This window comes from Rhopalosiphum padi, chromosome 1, assembly GCF_020882245.1.
Source record: "Rhopalosiphum padi isolate XX-2018 chromosome 1, ASM2088224v1, whole genome shotgun sequence".
Taxonomy (NCBI): domain Eukaryota; kingdom Metazoa; phylum Arthropoda; class Insecta; order Hemiptera; family Aphididae; genus Rhopalosiphum; species Rhopalosiphum padi.
This window is the reverse complement of record NC_083597.1, coordinates 32397770-32418967: the sequence shown is the minus strand read 5'-3', so window position 1 is coordinate 32418967 and position 21198 is coordinate 32397770. Positions and strand designations below refer to the sequence as shown.

The window sequence follows — 21198 nt, the reverse complement described above, 5'->3', positions numbered from 1 at the left end:
TATTATGAGTATTCAATTAATGATTTATAATAATAGCTTATTGGATTCTTGTTAATAATAATTATAGTTGAAATTAAAATCTAAATTTTATTTTACATTTACCTGATCAAAACTAAGATAAAAACAAAACAACAAATTTAAAGAAACAAAATATACTTTTGTAACCCTTTAATAGAGTAAATTATTCTAAGAATTAATTACAATTATTATTCTTAGAAATACGATTTTAAATTTATTTAAAACTATACAACAATTAATAAAATAATCATTTATCAGAATGAGTAACTCATTTTTGAAATATTATAAATTATGAATTTACTTAAAAATATTAAAAAAAAAACGTTTAAAAGTTATATTTAAAACAAAAAAAGATTAATCAGTGTTATATTTTTTTTCCCCATAATATACTAAATATTTCACACTGTTGTACCTTCTGAACAAAGTTTAATTTTTTATCCTCTTTATAATGTTATTACTTTTTTTCATTTGAACATTTTCATTTTATAATACATTTAAAAGTTAAAACTTGAGTACAGTATACTTGAAAAATATTCAAACATGCAAATGAAAAAAAAAACATTCTTTACTCTCGTTCAGAAGTATCAAACTGTTTTTATATGTACAAAGTGTATCTTATGTCACTGCACCTACTTCAACGCAGTGTTTTTAATTGTAATGGAACAAAAAATATCAATTTTCGATACAATGGAAATGTATGGACTTCTTTATATTTTAAATAGGTCATTTTATATATGTATTAAACAAATATTAGAACTACATCCATGAATTTATAAATATTTTTTAATGTAGGAACGTCTAATCTAACTAACTTGCAGCAAATATAATATACACATTTCGAAAATTTTAAAAATTAACATAATAAATGTTGGTTTGTTTCTTTACTAACCCCAGTTGTTCAAAGTTTTGTAAATAAATTAATAGTTTTGTCAAATGGAGTAAACTAACTTTATCGTCATACGATTTTATAACTCGATGGCCAAATAAATAATTTATTGGCTGGCGTGACCTACATGATTGGGTAAATATTATTTGAAGGTAACGTAAACGGTGAAGTAGAGTGCTTTGCGTCCTCTGAATAACATCATTTAGTGTGAATTGTTTGGGCTATCAAAAACACAACAAATAACACACAACTGTACGAAGAAAAAATACCATAATAGCTCGACATTGGGTTCTTGTGAATAACACAACTTACTCCGGTTAACTAGTATTTTCCAATTTAGTTATATTGAAATTCCGAAGTGCATGGTGTGTCATTAACATTTTTAATACATCTGACGATTTTTTTAAAGCCAATATTATTATACGTTTTTAGTGTTTCTACTCTATGACACAACACATTCATACGTATATATTATGTAGCAATGGTTTAATAAATAATTCCTAAAACACTATTATGAAAATTAAATTAAACAATTTGAAGTTTTGTACATATTAATGAATTTATATTGTAAAACAGTACATTTTTAATAAAATAGTAGACAATTATACAGAACGGGTATTAAGAACTCTTTTTGCTTTATTCACTTCAACAGCATAACAGTGTGGTATTACCAAAAATGTAAAACATTTAATTAATCAACGCACATTAAAACGATTTTGTGAGGAAATTAGCTAAAAAAATATTCAGTGTTTCGATAAAAACAAATGATGTTTTCTTACTCGGCAGTTTTCAATGGCAAATATGTGTAAATCTACATTAATTGAACATTTTTACAATGATCAATTGTTTACTTGGGAGAAAATACATGCACACGCATACACAATAATATATGATATAATATTATCATAAATTATATTACAATTTAAGTATCAATTACACAATAAATAAATATTTTTTAAATTTGTTAAAATAAAAAAAGGAATCGCATTCACTGATTATTATTTATTATTTGCTATAGTATTAAACTTTTGAATACTGCTTAATATAATTTTTTTTAATAACTATGTTGTATCTCGTTTAACTGATCTGTTGATTATCTAAGTTCTATTATTTTAAGTATTTTATATTAATTAAAATTATTTCATCTTAAATTTTCTACTTAACTAAATATCTATTATATAATATGTTATTACATTTTGTACTAAATTTAAGCATGTAATATTTTCATGTAAGTAAATAAATATTAATAAATAAATAAATGTTTAAAAAATGTAACGATTTATCATGATAGGTATACGTATATAACACTACACAATTATATTATGTGCTTAAAATTATACAAATATTCGTATTTTTTCAAATTTAATATTATATTACTATTTTTCTAGCCTTATACTACATATATAACTTTATTATATAATTGTATTAATAATTTTCTCGTATAAACCATTATTAATTCATTCCTTATCTCAATATAATACGATATTTCATACCATTTGAACTAAAATCTCAAGAGTAACTATACGATCTAGTTACAATGTAATAAACTATTAACTTTCAGTTCTATACATAGGCATAGAATTCTGTTCATAATTTGTTCCATTATGAATTAATAATATTAATTGGGTATGTAATATGTGGTAAAGGATAATCTATTATGGTACATAAATTCAGAATATTTGTAAATTAAATCATAAACGAAATGTATTTATTCCAAAAATACTAAAAAAATATTTAATTTATTTTTATTTTTAATCATATGCTAAACATGTAAATATGTCAAAGATACATTGTAAACCTAAGTAATTGATTAAATAAATTACAGCCAAATAAGTAATAACAAAGTAAATAATAACAATTATTGGTTTAACAAATCAAATACAAATTAAATTAAACGAAAACAAAGTAGAAACAATGTTATCAACCATATAATTTAGACTTAATATTAAAACATGTTAGAAATATATGCCAAATAATATTTATTTCAATAATAATATGAATATAATATAAAATTTGAAGATCAGAGATGCGAATCAACAGTACCTTTTATGATTTATATCCAAATAGGTAATAGCATTATAAAAACATAGTTGATATTGTATAAACTAATATAATACAAACTATGGGCAATAACCCATGGTAAATTTTCCATGGATTGGAATTTTGATTTAAGAAAACATACTTTTCTATAAAGTTTGGTTTACAATCCATGAATTAGTGGAATATTTACCCTTTATCCCCGTGAATAACCTGCCTACGGGAATGTGGACTAGACCACCATCCATCTATTGACATTTTATGGACACAGCCACATTAAATTTTATATTTTTACATGATGACAATATAATCATAATACTATATTATGCTTTATGCATGGTTACTAGTTTCCTCAGTTAATATTATAGGGATCCGAGATTTCGAAGAAAAAATATATTCCGTAGATAACAGGAACCCAGTTTTTTCCTAGATTTTTCTTTATAAATATTAATTTGAATTTATTTTATTTTTATTTAGATAGTTAAAATCGATTTATGTATAGTAAAATAATAACAATTATATTACAGTACCTTGTATACGCGAGGGAAGATTCATCCAGTGATGACACTTCAGTGTGAATTTAAAATTTAAAAATAAATATACACAATATATGATTACAATATATTTATGAAAAATATCTGCATTTATATCACCGCTGAATACGAAATTTTACTGAGAACAACAGTATCCGCATACTATTGTACTAAATATACATTTTCCACGTTTTTATTCATTTTTTAACTAATGTATTTTTTATGCTGAAAACAAATAATATCTGTCGCAAATATATTACATTTTTAATATACATAAACTAAGAATATATAATATTATGTATTCCAATCATATCAACATTCTAATAACTATGGTCGAATAATATGGTCTACTGTGACAGGTTATATATACAATACACATATTATACTTTCGAAAATAACAAATAAAGGCATTAAAGATAGCACTTAATTTCAATATAGAATGATTATGTCAACAAAAATTTAGTTAATATTATGTACAAATGTACAATATATCAATTATAAAAATAAACTCATAAGTTTATTTACTAATTAATTTGAATTGAATAAGTTTATTCAGAAAAACATAAGCACGTTTATGAAGTTAGTTCACATTTTTGATTATGAATTTCTTCATGAGCTAGTTACGTTTTAAGCAAACATTCCAAAGTTTGATTTATGATACATCAACGAAACTGGTGATATTGTCTAAAGACAGAGTCCATTTTCTTCTAAAATACACTTAATTTTCATCGACAACAATTATAACCAGGCATTTTAATTATGTTCCAAAAATATAATATCCGACGGTGGCATATTTTCTCAGTAAAATATAAACTCAATATTTTGAAACTATTTAATTTTAATTATATACATTAATAAATTATTACTAAATCAGTTATTATTAAAATATGTTAAACAGTTATTGTAATAGGACTGTTTATAAAGTGAATATACAATGATCCAATTCACTTCTAAATAATATATATATATGAATTCATTTAATAATAATATAAAACAAATGTATATACATATATGCCTACATCATTATGAAATGAAACTTAATGTTCAATAATAAGATACAGTTGTATTTTTTAGAAGAAATGGTAGAGGCATCATTTAAGTTTTTAAGTTTTTGATCAAACTTGCCAATTTATTAGCCGACTAATCACTAACATGTGCTATAGGAGGACTCAACGTTTCACCTTTGACCCTAACCAGTAATAACTGCAAGGAATCTCAAATAAACATTTTTAAAACGTTAATTCAAGATAAAAAATGAATATAATTCGGTTGTCGTAAATAATATATTAGTTCTGCCCACTTAACACAATATAATATGGTAACATAATACCATAATATTATAATCGGTATTTGGTTATGACCTACGCGCATAACATATCTTTGGACTTGGAATATCTACAACTGTAATACTGCATTAAATACCTTATTACATCACGAGAATCGTGTTTCAGATATATCCCTTGACCTGTTTGCAAATTGCTACGAAAGTCAATACGACATATGAATATAATAAATATAAACATAATAATTAATGCGAAAAATAATGGCCTCGTATAACTATCAGATCACTAGCCATTCGTGTATACATTATGTCGTGATGCATATTATGGAGTGTATGGCGTGTCTACTGTTTATACTAAATACCTATATTATGCTCAATAGAATTTCACGGGTTTTTTCCGCACAGCACAAATATATATTTATAAATAGAGATTCAAAATCTACAATACGTTTTGGGGTACTTGATATCACTAAAACTACTTTACTTTAGGGTATTACAATTATGTATATATAAATTATGTTAAGAAATATATAAACCGCATTCCACAAAAGCACTAATAACATTTATGATAATTAAAATACGCAATAAATGTGTTACGTCATATTTATTCAACAACCAATAAAATAATAATATAATTATGTATAATATTTCAAAAAAAAATTGATTGAACCCAATATATTTAAGGTGAAAATGTCTATGTAATATATTTCACACACTTTTTCGTATCTTTTCATTAACCAAATTAATAATAACATGTTAAAATATGCATTGTAAATTGCAAGTGTTATAAAAACAAGAAGAAAAAAATTGATTAATTATACGTTTTTTATTAGACACTATCAATTATACAAATCTGTGGTATTAAAGTTAATATTATGTTAATGAATTATGCGGAAATAAATAAATAATAAAGTATATACACTTAAAAATGTGAAGTTAAAATACAATGTATTACCAGAACTGTAATGATATTCTCGATAAATTTATTTATTCATATTTTTTCTTGTTCAAAAATAATATTTTTATATCGGAAAAAACTGTTACTACTAAGAAGTAAGATAAAATGAATTGAATTAAAATATATTGACTATGTTGAATCAAAAAGAATGATAAAAATAAAACCTGTTGAAACTCGTTGGTTTGAATTTGTTAAGAAATAAGTATTTTTTACAAGTAAAACCACCAATGTACGTTTATCTGAACTGTCGAAGGACTTGTGATATATATTGATAATGATTGAAACGAGAGATAATAAGCAACCAGCCCATATAATCAAAGGGCATAGAGCTGAAATAATTTATATATAATTTAACGATTTTGACGTTGAAAAATGTAATGGTTTTAATCCACGTGACCCCTTTTAAAAGTGTCAGAGGTTCGGGTTTGAGAGGTTTCCTTGAAAAGTACAGCATTTCCTGACGTGAATTAGTGACAGATATCTCTTTTTAGTTGGACGGGAAAAAACTAAGTACAAAAAGAAGGATTTGTACGTTACATGGGTGGATTACTACGCTAACAAAGTGGGTTGAATTTGTTGCCAAGAAGTTTGTGTGGGCTTAGTTACTACTAAAAACTTGGGAAAAAAAAGCAATTATCACAGCTATTTTTTTTTTTTTAAACAGTTATCATTTACATCCGTATAAAACTAAACAATATCTTTATTTTACATCTAACAAAAATGTACGTACTTTATGTTACTTAGTAAACCTTTTGCACATGCCTACACACGTTTAGTTATTTGTTCGCAATAATGATTTAAAGTAAAAAGTAGCTAAAATAAAATCTTTAAATTTAATTTGCAACATTAGTGATTCAAAATGTTTTTAAATATTTTCTTGGTACATAGTATAATGTTTATTATTATTAACATTAAAAACACAAATTAAATTCATTAATCAAAATTAACTCGGAAAGCGTTATTTTAATAATAAAATTTATTATTTTAATTTACTAACAATATTCATATGGCTCAATGTTTTCTTACTAGTTGTAATAGGCAATAGTGGAATGTTTTAATACTTTATTAATAGTGCCATTATCTATCGTATTAAGTATGAAGCATAATATATTAATATCCTACAAGATATGCCGGTCAATACAATTATATTTCTAACTGATTATAATATATACATTTATCACTAAATGAGAAAGCCGCTTTTATTTTAGTTGCAAAAACTTAACATATGTAACTAAAATGATTAAAGTTATTTTCTCTAAAAATTCTATATACCTATCCTATAAAAAATAATCAAACGCATTACCTAAATTATGTTCGTGAATAATCGAGTGTAAAACTCTGGCTTTTGTTATACCGTTGAACCAAAAAGCAATAGTGTACTGATGCCGATAGAATAGATATCGAGTATAAGGTCTTTTTTTGCACCAACTATTACAAACAGTTTCTAGGGACCGGAAAAAATCATTTTTTTTTCAAGTTTAAAACGGTGTCGTATTAACGATACAGGTTTACGTTACACTACGGACGCATACTATGAATTTGTCTATGGATATATTTGTTTAAACATCATAAACACAATATCCGGTATCTCAGCACAATAAACCGAAGATTCATAATAGTGTTTATTCTCGGGTTACACGAAAACAAAAAATACAATGAAGTATACAAATGAAACAAACCAACTTGTAATTGAACAGTTCTAAACAGTAAACTTAAATAAATATAATAAATCACGCCTGTTTGAAGAATCGTATTAACATTTGGTGGAAGAAATAATTTTATTTTTACTCTATTTGTACATGCAATATGATACCTATTACTTCTCGAAGTAAAAGAACAACCCATCTTGCCAGTCAGATATTGGTTTATTATAATGTATCTATCAGTGACTTCATTTATTTTTGGACGAGGATTATCAGTTAAGGTGTTATTTTATCTTTTATTTAATCAATACTTAAATACTACTTTGGTTAAAGTTCAAATAACATACCTAAAATATTTTAATACCTATCCAAAATGAGTTTTGTGATATAAGTAATTTTAAGGTCAATAGTTTCTATATCTATTCACCCAGATCTAGATCTAATAAATTCTATCACATATATTTAAATTTTTAGTAAAGAGATGAATGCATTGATTTTAAAGCGATGTTTTTGTGCTTTTTTTTGTCTATACACACAGCTGTATACATTTTATAGTAGAAAAAATATTTTGATGTTCAATTTCGAGATAATTTTTTGGTAATAAATTGTACCTATAGACCAACTATAGGTTAGGTTTAGAAAATCAAAAGTAAAAATGTTTAGTAGGTACTTGATTTTCAAAATAATCAATGTCAGTCTTTGGACTTAAATTTAATACATCCATTACAACAGTGATCTATTGAATGATGGAGTAGAACACTCGACACCCACTGTCCGCCAAAATGGTTACCTATAACTTTCGGGTATTTTTAATATGGTTTTTTTATGATACTACTGAACTATGATTGAAAAATTATTGTTGTTCTTAAAATCTAAATCTAAATCTAAAGTAAAAATAATAAAAATAGAAATACATTATGTTGCTATTTGCGTAGTTTATTCACGCCAAACCTACATTATTACATTAACCTACCCATATAACTCATTTATTTATTTTTTATAAATCGTCATAAATTCACAACATTATTAAAATCATATTCGCATTTCACATTTTGTATACAAATTATATATTATTATGTTATTGGGCCATAACAATAATCCATCAATATTTTATACTACTTCCATTAAGAATAAATTGTGTTTATGGTGTCACCGATCACCAACAAACACCCATAGAAAAACTTTATTAGAGTATATGTATTGCATCGTTATTGTATACGCGTCGTTAAACTACCAATATTTTAAAACCACTAGTATATCGGCTTTTTTCAATCGTACAACCGTATATATTAAATACTAAAATACACAACATAACAATATGTATATGTATATATATATTTTTTAATTATAATCGTTTAAATCGTTATAATAGTACAAGTATTAGTTTGATAATAGTATTAATTATTCAAGTTTATTAATATTTTTACATTTATTTTATAGATATATTTTTAGCAACTGACAAAATGATCATCATTTCAGTAATAAATGGATTTTGTACTAAATAAAAAAAATGTAGAAAAATTAGACTCACTACATGAATTTTTTGTGATTTCGTTTTTTTAATACTATCATAGGTATTAATATGTAATCATTTTGGAAAAATAATAATGACTGACGTATAACATTATTTTATTTTTGCCTTTCTATCATACAATATAACTTTATAAAACACACAATTCAAAATAATTACTAATCAAAATGATTGAAATGTTTAGGATATTATACTATCTATACCAGAGGTTCCCAACCTTTTTTGACTCGCGGCACCCTTGGAGATTTTCTAAAAATCCGGAGGCACCCTATGCTCTATGGCCTATATTCTAATATTCTATAGACTACTTCGGTTCTATTTATTAATGCATAAGTATAATCAAAAGTAGTAAGGTGTAGGTACATACTATATACATATTACATTTAATAAATAAATTATTACATTGTATTTATTTTTATTTTTAATTATTATTTATCTTTACACGATAGGTTTTATATTATTATAGTCCGTTTTATTACTCACAGTGCTATATTTTTAATGAAATTGTTTTTTCTAAAAAAATATTTCAAATAATTTCGCGGCACCCTGGTTGGGAATCTCTGATCTATACTATATATATAACAAATCCTTTAGCATAACATTCTATTGATCAACGTATGTAGATATAGACTATAGTTGTAATTTACAATTAAAAAACAGAAAAGATATCAAAATATAGTTTATTTTAATTAGCGTTTGAAGTTTAAATGTTAACACAATTCATTAAAATCACGAACATTTTCGAATTATTTTTAAGTTAAAAATGTAAAAAAATTTCAAATTTTATAGCTAAAGCTCGCAAATCGAATAAAAGTTTCTTCATTAGTTAGCGTTACAGCGTCCTTTAATCATCAAAAATATATAGGCGTAATTTTTATTTATAGATAACATTCTAATGTTGACAAAATGGATACTCAAACAAATCAATTTTCTCTTATCATTTTAGTTATTTTATCGCAATTCAAAAATATTAAAAGGAAAGACTAGAAACTTTTCGTGTTTACGTATTATACTCAGTAATTTTTCAATGTATTCTAAATAATTTCAAGCTATTTGTACAATTAACTTAACCATCCACAACGATCTACCAAATACGTGGTGTTGAGTATTGACTAGTATAAGTTAATAACAATAATGTATGACATAAATATAATATCATTATTGTTTTGCTTTACTCTAGAATCTAAGCTATTTCTGTTTCCACTTTGTCTTTCCGTATCTCTCTGTGTAGGGTCAAATCTTTCCCCGTTCAGCACTCCTAAAGTTTTCGGGTCTTCTTTGATGTGAACCCCTTGTCATCGTCTAATCCCTTTCCTTGATCTTAACTTATCTTATTTCCATTTTATGACTGACTATATGATTTGATTGTTTTTTCTTCGCCATATGTGACGTTATCTTCTGACTTTTGAATAGACAAACTATATATTTTTTATTTGTTACTATTTATGATAAGACCAATCTTTTTGCTACCTTGATTAAATTTTTAATTGATAATAGGTAATATAATATTAATTAATGCACATATGAAATTATCACTAAACTAAATACCCTAAAAAACAACAAAACAGCGCCGGAAATATTTAAAAAGCATATTAAAAAAATTCCACAAACCATCAAAAGGTGTATAGTGTATACAGGCACTTCCGCGTCAGAAGAAGCAATAGGCATTTCAATAATATTCGAAAACCACAATATAACGTACAAACTACCTACCTAAGGATTGTTCAAGTTACTCAGCTGAAGTACTTGCCATTTTAAAAGCTATACAAATAATTATCTATAAAGAGTACACTAAGTATATTATTCTTAGTGACTCCTTAAACGCTATAAACAGCATAAACAACAAAACGAATCCAAATGATATTGTAATTCTCATATAAAATAAAATAGACAAAGCTAAAATGAAAAATAAAAACCAAAAATCTTTCATCTGGATGATACCTGTACACTTGCATAAAGAGAAATGAAACTTGATAAATGTTAAACTCACTATATCCGACTTAACGATATCCGTATTACCTATGATGAATTTAAAATATTTATAAAAATACACATAAGACAAAAATGGCATATACTCGTATTCTAAATAAGAATTCAACATTCAAATGGGAAAATCCAACTCTTATATGTAATGAAATGACTTACCCTCGTATTTCTCGTGGTTATATAAGGACTCTCTATAATATGCGAAGAATGTGACTTAACGCTCACAATAAAGCACTTATTATCGGAATGTTAACGATATTAACACGATCGTAGAAATCTCAACATGGCAGAAAACTGCTCTTGGGCCCAATCCTAAACATAAAAAAAAAATTTTAAACTTAAAATCAACTAAGTTAATCAACAAAATACAATCTAAGGATTATTGTATTATAACATTTTGTTAATACTTTAGTTAAGTTAGGCTAAAAATTAAGTAACTGTAACTATAATGACTTTTACTGTTGATTTTTTTTAAGATCAATAAAAAGAAATATATATATAATACTATAATATGGTATATGCAATGATTTCGTCAATAATAAGTCTTCCACAGGTACTAGGCATTCAACTAATAGACAAACACATATTGATAGTAGTAATGTAAATAAATTATAATACATCCTTAGAAATAAAGACTACTCGACGTCCCGCTCAGAGTCGATTTCGTATGCAATGAGATTAAATATCATTAAATTTAACGTTTTTATTTTTGTATACCTTTTAATTTCCTATGGTTGAAAATTCCCGTTACATTATTTCAGTTGTTTGCTGTGAAAATTTGTCATTACGCCTACCGCGTTCTTTTGTTAATGTGCTTTTCGTATTTTTTCACACCACCCATGTCTATTCATCTCGATTAAGCTCAGTTTATAATTATTACAAATATGGTTAAATACTATTTAATAAGAATGGTATACCAATGTAATCTTAACATTATATACTACGGTTACCAATAGATACCTGTATTGGCCTAATAGGTAGGACGTGCGTCGAAACGAAATATCATTTATAAACCCGTCGGATAAAATTGGTGTTTGCTTAAAACCGTGGAGTACAAAAAACCTCGCGCGTGTCCGACTCAAATACTGATAAATTATTAATGAAAACCTGTGTGCGTGTATATATTTTTTACCTAACCTACATCCACTGTTGACGCGTGTAAACACACCTCACGGTAAATCACTTCGCAGCGTCCGATAAAACATCGCTATACATATTTTGCATATTATATGTATTATATAAATATTAAAAATTTACGGTAGGTACGTTATTAATATTATAAGGTGTATGTGTGTTTACCATCACTGGAGATCCTTTGTCATCATCCTCGCCACGACGATAGGATATTGTAATGTATAACGTCACGTCACACGTCCTGCAATTTTTATAGCCCTGTTTTCGTTACCGCGAACAATGGATATTAATAAAAATAGCATATAAAACGAAATAAACTCAAAATCTATTACATTTGTGTCGAGCTGTCTGTGGCGTCGTAGTCTGAGAAAGAGATGTTCGAATAAAACATCCCGATACGTTTACTGCAGACACGTAGTTCAACCCCCCCCCCCTCCCCACCTGAAATAATTTCGAGTAATTAGGAAAAAATTGTTTTATTATGTTATGGTACAATTTGTTTTACTATATTTTGTAAACCCTCTTCGAAATTTTTTTTGTATACGTGCCTGGTTTAATGCACCGCAAGCTTGCACGGTTGACGCGTATTTCCATGACAAGGAGATCTACTAATATTATAGGCAATAAAAGTGTTGATCTCCTGTCATATGATTATTCCCCAATTCTTATACATTATTTTTCGGTTGTTCTCATTAGCTGATAGAAGAGTCCAAGCAAATTTAGATTTTCTTAACAAGTTACTTTCGGGTAGAATAGAATTTTCATATCTCTTTTGTTCCGTTAATTTTAAAGTTCCTTCTTTTTCTTCGCGTAATAACTACCTGCAGTTTATGTTCCGATATACAATTCATGACATCTGTATATGCTACTGATGAGTCACTTGCAATAATAATGCGGATTTGGATTTCTATAATGTCGTACCATCCGCTTTGGCTCACTTTCTCTCTCTTCTTAACACTACGCATATTGCTCCTTACATTTTTGTATTTATTTAGCTTATATTTCAGAACTTTGTCTATATTATGTAAATGATATTATTACGTAACCATTATTGGGTTTTTAATAAATAATAATAATATATACAAGTAAAATATAGTAACGGTATTCTGGATAAGAATAACAAACGTTGTCCGATATGTGTCGAACGTGAATAATCGGCTAAAAATAACCACATGGCACCTATTACTACGTCTCGAAAACAGATTACGAATTCGGTTTGGAATATACCTGTTCGTTTTCATATAATATTATGATATTATATCGTGCTGTATTTTGCCCTTTGTGTTTTTGACATTTAATCATAATTATAGACGATATTTAAAAAATAATGTTTATATTTGTTAGTCGACAACTCGTTAGCTTGTCATAGCTGTACACGTATATAGTTTAATAATTTACTCATATTATTATGCGCTACTATAACGCGAGTGAAGGACAATAATCGGTTATTCGGCAGAACAAGTCAATATGTTTATAGTTAGCACACCAAACAAAAACAATAATTCACGGGCGTACACGTCTTACATTTACTAGTTATGATGTTGAAACGATCCATCATTCGCAGTGAAACTCATTATAAAATATTATTATAGTTTGCATGTGACGGGTTAATAGAAGGAAAAATGGAATACTTTGATAAAAGTAACTTTGAGAGCGAAGGCTTCGTATTATACGATGTATTAGATGAAATGTCGACGATTCCTGTCGGTATATAAATTAACTATTCCCTATAAATGCGTGTTTATTTATTTGTATTATATCCACATATATCTAGGATTTATTAAAATAAACGGTACAATACATTTTTCACGGAAGTATGTGTGACGAAATGCATTTATCGTTTTCCTAAACCCGCGCAGTTAGGGGTTAACTTATTTACTAATGAAAACTTCCGGTCTAGACGCGGAACTGCACGGTAGTCATATTAAGGAATGGTCAAGTGCAATATTTTAGTCTTTACACGACTACGCTATAGTGCTATACTATTATATTATGTACCTAAGTGTTATAGTCGTATTGGACATATTATATTCCAGTCATGTCCGCATCTATCCGTCGTCTGGACTCATTATATTTCCATGGTTCCAATATAGCTTAATACGACAAATTGTTGATATTTGATATTATTTTACGGCCGTTTTGGTCAGAGTAAGTGTCGCGTTGTCTTTCGGGACAAAATAAAAATATATTATATCCCTTTATTTACATAGAAATATTTCATTATGTATTTAATAGCCTAACTAAAGTTTTAGTATTGGTGATCTTATATTAATGTATATTAAAACATTTTTGATACAAGTCCCAACATTAATAAACTGCAGATTACAATTATTTTCTATAAACAATTTTAAATAATTAAAATTACACAAAACATTAATAATATTTTTATTTAAATTATTAATTCTATTTAATTGTATACTCTACTACTGACTTTAATTATGCAGTGCATCTGTATAGTTATTATAATTGATTATATTTACATTATAAAAGTTGTTGTCAATTATTATAACAACATTATTCAACGTTCAGAATATTTAGATATTGCAATTAGTAAAGAAAATCGAAATATTTCTCTTATCATTAATGTAAAAAAAAACATTAGGTAACAAAAATAATATTCTGTATATTTACCTTTTGTCTCTGATAATTAAATTGTACACTACCTAATGCAATTTTGTGAATAACATCTAAAGAGTTTATCAAAATCTGGATTATCTCTAATCTGATAAGAGCTGACCCCCTTCAACGTTTATATAATAATACCGCCTATACTATTTTAATATCATCAACGTAACAATTGTCATTTAATAACTAACATTATGTGTTATTGTTTCAGAGTTATGGCGTTCGTACAAAAAGCTGTCGCACGTTTATATGAACCCGATAAATTGGAAACTCTATTAAGAGACTTGGGCAAGAAACACTATCATTATGGCGCCAAACAAAAATACGTAGACGTGAGTATAATCGATTTAAGTACTGTCTTAATAATTATTGTTTAGACATTTCAACGAAATGAAATTAATTTAAACTGTATATTCCGACCCATCTTAGACGAGATACAAAGTAGGTATACGGTATACATGTTTGTATAATGTCTGTATAAAGTGTTAATGGAATGCACAGTATACTTTAAAATTCATAAAATATTGTGTTAAGTTTATTTCAAACGATTTTTTTTTTTTAAACAAAATCTATACAATTTTGTAATGGTTAAATAAATGGACTTTTTAATTATATTAATTTATCTTAATGCCCTAAATTAAATAATATTCATATTTACGTATCTAAATATTTAATAGTTTTATAAGATAAATTTAATTTTATAAAATCCATTAACAGTAAATCCACGTATAATATATAATACTTGTCCACCAATGTAAAAAATGTATTTTCTTAAACTCACTACTCAATTGTTTTTCATTCTTCAATCGTTCATATTTTCATTTTTCAACAAAAATCGTAAATGTGATATTTTCTTTTTTTTCGGTCTGTCTTGCCTACACCGATATTTTATTCAACTTAAAATGATGATGTCTATTACACTATATTTTTCTATACTAACTAATCATTAATTTTATCACGTATTACATTTGAAATAATTTATTATTTAAGTATTATAAATTGGTGATATTTCCATCAATATATTCCACTGTTTATTCACACAAAGTACTTATCTATTATTCAGTTGATTTGAATTTCATCCGAATCACAGTAGTACCCACAGATAATATATAATACAACATATGTTGTACTATATATTTGTGAAAGTTTCTTTACTCGTAAACAATACAATACAATATTAAAATCTATGCGTATTTTTTTTCTGTTTTCTTATTAACTGTAAAAGCTTCAACACCTTGGGATATTAGCCTAGGCTTTGTTTAAATATAATATTGGATGTGGGTAAAATAAAATTACATTATGTAACGGTCAAATACAGTTTATTGCTTAAGTTTACACTTTTTCAAAATAGATACATTTTATAATCATTATTTTACTAACAGTGTGATAAGTCCGTTCACTCTCAAATCATCAATTATTTATTTTATACTGTTTATTCGATATCTCATTGCGTGTTAAGCCGGCGGTTTACAGCTGTGACGATTATCGTACCTATCTAGCCATGAGGCTTTTATCGTATTCTGATTAGCTGTGGTAATCATGGTATCATTTACTAACCATAATCTATCTGGACAGAGTTGGCCCAAAAACCACTTTCGGACACGACATGATGGACGATATAGGCCCGTAAACCCGGCTCTATGTTTTAGCCGTCTGGGCTAGCTATACGGTGTTGCCTAGGTGATAATAATGTATAATGAATTATACGTATATTATTTTATTATCGAATGGAAATAAATATTAATACAGTTTGTGTCAAAGTCGCGCTCACTCGGTTGAAATATTCAAACGCAAATCGCAGTTTCTATATGTACAACACTGGTGCACAGTAAATAACGACTTAGGAACATTTACTTTGTATTCATTTAACGACCCCATTCCTCAGGCAGCCCTTTAATGCTATAGAAATTTACTAACCTACTGTAGCTTGCTATCCGTGCAAATACGATTTGTATACATATTCTAAGGTGCTATATTATACTTATACTATCTATCTTTCTCTCTCTCTCTTCTCTCTCTCTCTCTCTCTCTCTATCTCTGTTATACGTACCGCCTCAATATTGACAGCGAATACCAACACTAGCTCGTTCCGTGATACTTGATAATTTGGTACAGAGGGAAAAGAAAATATGCCCAATTTAAAATATTGACATGCACAATGAATTAATTTTTAATAAAAAATATATGCTCAACCTATGGCAAAAAAATGAACTGTTGAGTGTTGGTCACTTTTTTTTGAGTCGTTCTACGTATTTACGACGGGTTACGAACAACACGGTATTTTCATTTATCAGAAATTTTGACTATTGCGTATAGGTGCCGATTTTAGTTTTTATACTACTACACTAGAAATTTTCACTTATAAACTGTTAAAGTATTTTTCAGACAAAATATAAACATGTTTAGGGATTAATCTTTCATTTTTAAACCTTAGAAAATTTACATAATGGTAAAAAAAATGTTAATGGGTAATCAGTGATTTAACTTTGGTTTATGAATAATTTATATTAATTTATGCCAATGTATTAATTTTCACAATTGTTTGTGATATTTTTATAACTGTTATTTAAATAATATGAAAAATTAATAAAATTATAGAAACTTGAACCATACCACTACTTCTTAAATTATCATTTCTTAATGAAGTTAAACATATTTACATTAATTTTAAATTATTTATACGTCGCCCTTATACACATCGTTTTACTTCTAAGTTATTAAAATTTATATGAATGATAATACAATTATGTAACATAAATACATAATATTATAATAAATAGTTAATAATATACTATAATTTTATTGGCAAGATTAGTGAAATTTACCAAACTACTATTAACTAATTAATATAAACAAGCAAAAAATATTCTTAGAAATATTTTTTAGAAATTAATACTGATACATCACAAATTGTGTTTCGTATGCTATGATTTATTATTAAACTCTAAGTCAACACTTATTACACTAGTCAACTCAATAACTATATAAGACTACTTCCAGTTTTTTTCATAAAATTTTATCGTGTTATTATAAATTACATTTTTTAAACAATTCTATAGTTCATTTAATCGTATAATTTACTAAACAATTTTATTTTATTTTTTTTATTTGTGTTATTAACAGAAATATACAAAATAAAAATCCCTAATATTTTTTGCTTTTTTTTATTAAATTTAAAATTATATTTTGAACAAATATTTAATAACTGCCCTTTTTAATTACGTAAAAACATAATCGAAAACGTTTGTCATGTAAAAAATTATCCTCTTCAAATAAATAATTTACATTGTCAATAAATGAGAAATAATATGTTTCAAACTGTAAAATAAATAGCGCGTTTCGAAAATAAACCTACATTGAATGTGTACACTGTTAATTAGTTACACGGTGCCATATGGAAAATGTACGTAGGTACGTTTATTTTAATATCAGTATATCACCTGCAAGAAACTTATTCATTCTCTTCCTTTTTATAAAAAACCAATTTTTATATGACTCGATTACTTAAAATTGACAATTATATCGTACATTTAAAATTAGGTCAGGATATTTTCTGGATAAATAAAGATTATTTTTTTGTCAAAGGTAGTTGAGCAACAGTTTGTTTGGTATTAAACATAATCAATATTAAATATTAATATTATAATGCGAAAAACTTTTTTAATCATAAAATCAAAGTTTTTCACTATCTAAGAATGACGTAATAATCAATAAAAAAATTGACTTAATTCGAACTGTTTTGTCATTTGTAAAATTAGTATACAAGAAAGACACTCGTCCAATTATATGTTTGTGTTTGGAAACTATATTAATGGCATTCTAAATAACATATATATTTTATTGTTTCGTCCAAGCAAACTCCTTAAATCTTTCTTGCGGATCAATTTAACGAAAAACTCCATAACGTTCTCGGTTCTGGTGATTTTTTTAGTAATTATAGGATGTACGATAACCGATGAATATAACACCTATTAACATATATTTTGTATTATTTTATCAACAGAATTAAAATCGTCCCAGTGACCCTGAGCTTCTAGCGGAACACTAAGCAGTCCTACTCCGAGGACTAACTGATCGCGCACGATAATGGACTTGCGGAATGTAACGGGTGTAATAATTACGCACGCACCACACGCATAATATAAATATACACCTCCTCCTGGTCACTAGGAAAAGTTTGCCTTTTTTTCGTACCGACCCCGAACGATAAAAACACCCACGAGGGACGATAATTCGCGTGCACTTAACCTAGACCACACCCGATCTTCGCGTACTTACTACACAGCACAACGTCGTCGTTCCCGCACGCAGCGGCCGAGCACAACGTATTTTGATTACCGCTGCCGAATCGTCGCCACCATTATTAATCTGTTTTGGGAAATAGAAAAAAAGGACTTAACGGAAACGAAAGCAATTTCAATTTATTCCACTATAGTTTTCTGCAAACGTTTGATTACAAACCCCAATAATAGTAATTAAATAGTCGCTGAATCGTATATTACACAGTTCAATTGATGAGAAAAAATGTGTCTTTTTTTTTTGGTGTCGATACACGAACTTTTCGTAACAATTGCTCTTCGTGCGATGCACTTTTATTTAATTGAACACAAATGACCGGTAGCAATTCGTATTAGAGCGTATTCTAAATACCTACCATCATAATATTATGCACTATTATATTTTACATTTAAAATTATTAATATAAAATATCGTATATTCCCGTTTTTCACTGCTGTAGGCTATGGAAAATCGTGTAATACTATCATATGATAACATGTTTAAATGTTATGTTCTTAACCACTTTCACCACTCAACGTTGTAAGACTTATGCAAATCATTCGTAAAATAGTTGTTAATAGTGTCTTATAAGTCTTAAATGAAAATGTAGGTAAACGGGGAGTTTAATATGCTCATTAGCCATGTATAAAGTACGAGTATAAAAGTTTTTTCCTCTCCGAATGGTTGTGTTTAAAATGTTAGAAAGCTTTTTATGTAGATACCTGATATAGATAAATCGTTTCAAACGTTACTACACGCACTGTTTGATTGTTTTATAAATATATACTATGCATTACACGTAAACTGTGAACTATATTAATTATGTTTTTATCCAATTTTTTCATTATTTTCGCAAACGTTTTAATTTTAAAAAAATCAACAAGGTAGGACATCGTCACAAAGCATCATTATTCATTATTAACACCGCCATGAAAACATACTAGTTATATAAGCATTCATCTCTCTTAACTTGTTTTTAATGTATCAATGTATATAAATACGTGTTATTTAAAATACTTAATAAAATAAAATCATCGATCAAATTACAAGTCCCGTGAGGCTTTTCGATATTTTATTATAATAAAAAAAAAAAAACCAAAAACTATTTCATTAACAAACTGATTGCTTTAGATTTTATACATTTTCATAGGTAAATAATTTTAAAAATAAATCAATATAATACTTTTTGTTTCGTTTAGAATTTTAAATATTTGGGTATTTAATCAAATATTGTATAGTATGAATAAATAATATTTATTTAATTTCCCTTAAATAATATTTTACATGTTGTAATTACTAATTTTGTTTTGCATTGTCGTGTGATTTGGTACTGTATATATAATATGATGCGATAGAGATATTTTATATTATGTGTTTCGTGTTTATTTTTTCAACTATTTTCCACCGTTGTATTTGCTTACAGTTGATCGGACCTCAATTCATTATGGCCATACAACCGTCGCTAGTCGACCGATGGACTGAGGAGATGCACTCGGCGTGGACAGCATTGTTTTTGAACATGGCGTACATTATGAAAGGTTCGATGGCGGCCGAAGAAAGGTTCAAAGTAAAGAAAACTGCCACTTAAACGACCAGTCCCCATTTGTACACACCAATGATTATGATTTTTATTTTGTGAATTAATGTTTTTGTTCTATTTTTATTTTATATAACGATACAGCGTTTATCTATTCAATACTGCAATTGGACTTAGACAAGATTATTATTATTATTATTCGCAACATAAGTTTCGTTAGACATTTATATTACATTATATTATTATATTATAGAAATCGCACGATATTTTCTTCGTTTAAGTCGTCAATATCCTACGAAACAACGGCATTGTTTGTACAGCAAATAATAGTTAAATTCAAATATATATATAACATATTAATATAATATTTATTATATTATAATATATATATTTAATAGTTATGATAATAATATTGTAACGATGTAGGTATATTATTGCATTAATGTGAACGGTTATGATCATGTTATTATACTGCTTGGACTTAAAATAAAAACAACATGATATCGATATAAATGGCGTTTAAATACTGCAATATGAGTTATCCTTTTTAATCCCAAATTATTAAAATTATTGGTAATACATTATTTATGTTAATATTCATTAACAAAGAGTGTTAATAAGTCATTATTCAAATCGTCACAATAATAGATACAAAATATGTGTTATTAATACTTATTAATATATAATAATATGAATATGGTTTTGATTACAATTACATAATTATTTGTGTTTAACAAAACAAACTTACTT

At 26.8% G+C, this 21198-nt stretch overlaps 1 protein-coding gene across 1 annotated transcript in view; it reads left to right on the top strand.

The window, feature by feature from the left end:
- The window catches only part of LOC132917943 (neuroglobin-1-like), a 91816-nt gene extending 70855 nt beyond the window's left edge, over window positions 1-20961 (top strand). Inside the window, exons 4-5 of the mRNA XM_060978945.1 lie at window positions 14845-14965; window positions 20335-20961. Coding sequence (XP_060834928.1) covers window positions 14845-14965; window positions 20335-20499 — 286 coding nt within the window. The 3' untranslated portion in view covers window positions 20500-20961. The remainder of the gene's footprint in view (window positions 1-14844; window positions 14966-20334) is intronic.
- Window positions 20962-21198: the final 237 nt, after the last annotated feature.